Below are 2,204 nucleotides of genomic sequence, written 5' to 3'. Positions count from 1 at the left end.
TGCCGCAGGACGTCCATCTCTCGGGCGGCAGGCACGAAAAGAATCCGTAGCCAGAGGGACGTAACGCTTTTTCGAGAACAGAAAACGTCTCGGGCCGCAGCGGGAGCAGGGGACACCTCAGGAGCACCAGCGGCACCAGCAGGGAGGACACCGCGGACCGGCGCTGCAGAGGTTTTTTTTACGGTCGAGTATGAGCCATGGAGAAGTACACAGAGTTCTCTCCATAGTATGAAACGATCTGAGTGGGTGGGGAGGTGGGGGGGGGGAGAGCCGGATCCACCGGTCCCGCCAGACCTCCTCGGACACCGGCCCGATCGCGCCATGCTGCGACGCCTGACGTGCACGAACTTTTGTGTCGAATTTTGTTCAATTTCAAAGATTACAAATTGACCAAGGTTCAGCTCAAGTTCAGCGAATAATTCTTTTAAGGCTGCGTGTGTAATGCTTTTCGTTTGCTTTTCGTTGCAGAGATGGTCAGCAAGGGTGATCTCAGTTCGAGCGTCGACTCGATGGGCTACGACGGCGGCCTCTTGCCTCAAGGTGCGGTATGAAGCCAATCGGTGCCTCCTCGAAACCGTTGAGGCTTTTCAACACATTTATCCTGTTAGGCAGTGTGAAAGTGACGTGTGCCTCTCTCGTCCCTCAGACCTGTCCGCGGGCATGGAGACCATGTCGTACGACTGCGGCGTCGGCTCCCCCGGCTCGCTCAGCGTCCAGGGCCAGCAGAGGACGAAGCGCATGCGCACCTCCTTCAAGCACCACCAGCTGCGCACCATGAAGTCGTACTTCGCCATCAACCAGAACCCGGACGCCAAGGACCTCAAGCAGCTCGCGCAGAAGACCGGTCTCTCCAAAAGGGTGCTACAGGTGAGCGCCGGGCGGTTAGGCAGCCCAACGAGCTCGGCACGGCGCCGGGCAGTGCGGCCGCCCAAACTGCACCACTGACAAAAGAAACTACATGGCCGCACAACTAGAGTTCTATGCGGGTTTCTGCCCGACTCTACGGGACACTGCTCAAAGCGGCCTTCCTTCTTGCTCTTGCTGTGAACCTTTTCGTGATTTCTGATGACTGTATGTCGCCAGGTGTGGTTCCAGAACGCGCGCGCCAAGTGGAGGAGGAACATGATGCGACAGGAGAACGGGCAGCAGGCGGGCGCCGGCCCCCACGGGGGCGGCGGAGGGGGCGGCGGCGGCGCGAGCGCGGGGGGCGGCGGCGGCGGCGCGGGTGTGCCCAACCCCGGCGGCGGACCGGGTGGCGGTGGCCTGGGCCTCGGCCTCGCCGACGCCACCCTGGAGGAGCTGCACCACCACCACGCCCACCACCTCGTGGGCCCCCACGGACCCATTAGCGCGGGCGGCCTCACCCTCGCCGACCTCTACTGACAGCACGCTCGTCGGCGCCAGGCTCCCGTCGGGTGCGCCACGTGACATTGATGGTGAAAGCCAGTAGTCGCTACCGCTACCCCTACTGACTGCGCCTGCAGCGCTAGGGCCCCAGAAGTGAACTGCCGTGTCGTTGACAGTGAAAAGAACATTTGTGGCGCTTGGTTGATGCTGGTGCGCTCCTGCACCCTCAAGTGTTATTTGCCCATACGATTGATGTAATGTGCCCGCGCTGATAAATCTCGATCATTTAGAGAGTATCGAAGAGTATATCGAGGGGACGACATTCCCTCTTCATGTTACCTGTCTCATCCTTGTCTTTCTACACCAGCTCCCATGAGTTGCTTAGTTCTAGTCAAAGTCATTTCCGGGATTAATATGTAAAACTTTACGATAATTTGTGATATATTTCATTACTTGTTAATATGCATAGGATTGTTTTGTTTTGTGGTGACTTCACAGCATATCCGCATTGAGTATTTAAAAAACAGACGAAGTGATATAAGAGTTTTCATCCGCATTCCAGTGTATCATTTAGATGCGCGTCAAGTTATTAAATAAAATGTCTATGCCTCAAACAACGTAGATGTGAATTTTTGTGTTATATTAATATGACAATTTGAATCTTCCCATTTCTAACACATCCATCGGATACACGGTTGGGGGATGAGGATGGGGAATAGGGAAAGGGCCGTAGGAATTCAGGGCGCCGAATTGACTTTGGTCCTAGCCTAGGGGCTGTCAAAATAAGATACGGTTTGGCCGACCGACCGACCGACCGACCGACCGACCGACCGACCGACCGACCGACCGACCGACCG

At 56.4% G+C, this 2,204-nt stretch overlaps 1 protein-coding gene across 1 annotated transcript in view; it reads left to right on the top strand.

Annotated features, from left to right (window-relative positions):
* Positions 1 to 1,976, top strand: part of LOC113215241 (LIM/homeobox protein Lhx2-like) — a 17,607-nt gene extending 15,631 nt beyond the window's left edge. Inside the window, exons 4-6 of the mRNA XM_052272117.1 lie at positions 469 to 540; positions 647 to 867; positions 1,084 to 1,976. Of these exons, the coding sequence (XP_052128077.1) occupies positions 469 to 540; positions 647 to 867; positions 1,084 to 1,383 (593 nt within the window). The 3' untranslated portion in view covers positions 1,384 to 1,976. The remainder of the gene's footprint in view (positions 1 to 468; positions 541 to 646; positions 868 to 1,083) is intronic.
* Positions 1,977 to 2,204: the final 228 nt, after the last annotated feature.

This window comes from Frankliniella occidentalis, unplaced genomic scaffold, assembly GCF_000697945.3.
Source record: "Frankliniella occidentalis isolate FOCC.00 unplaced genomic scaffold, Focc_3.1 Scaffold187, whole genome shotgun sequence".
NCBI lineage: Eukaryota > Metazoa > Arthropoda > Insecta > Thysanoptera > Thripidae > Frankliniella > Frankliniella occidentalis.
The sequence above is the reverse complement of the archived record's forward strand: the minus strand, read 5'-3'. Positions and strand labels throughout refer to the sequence as shown.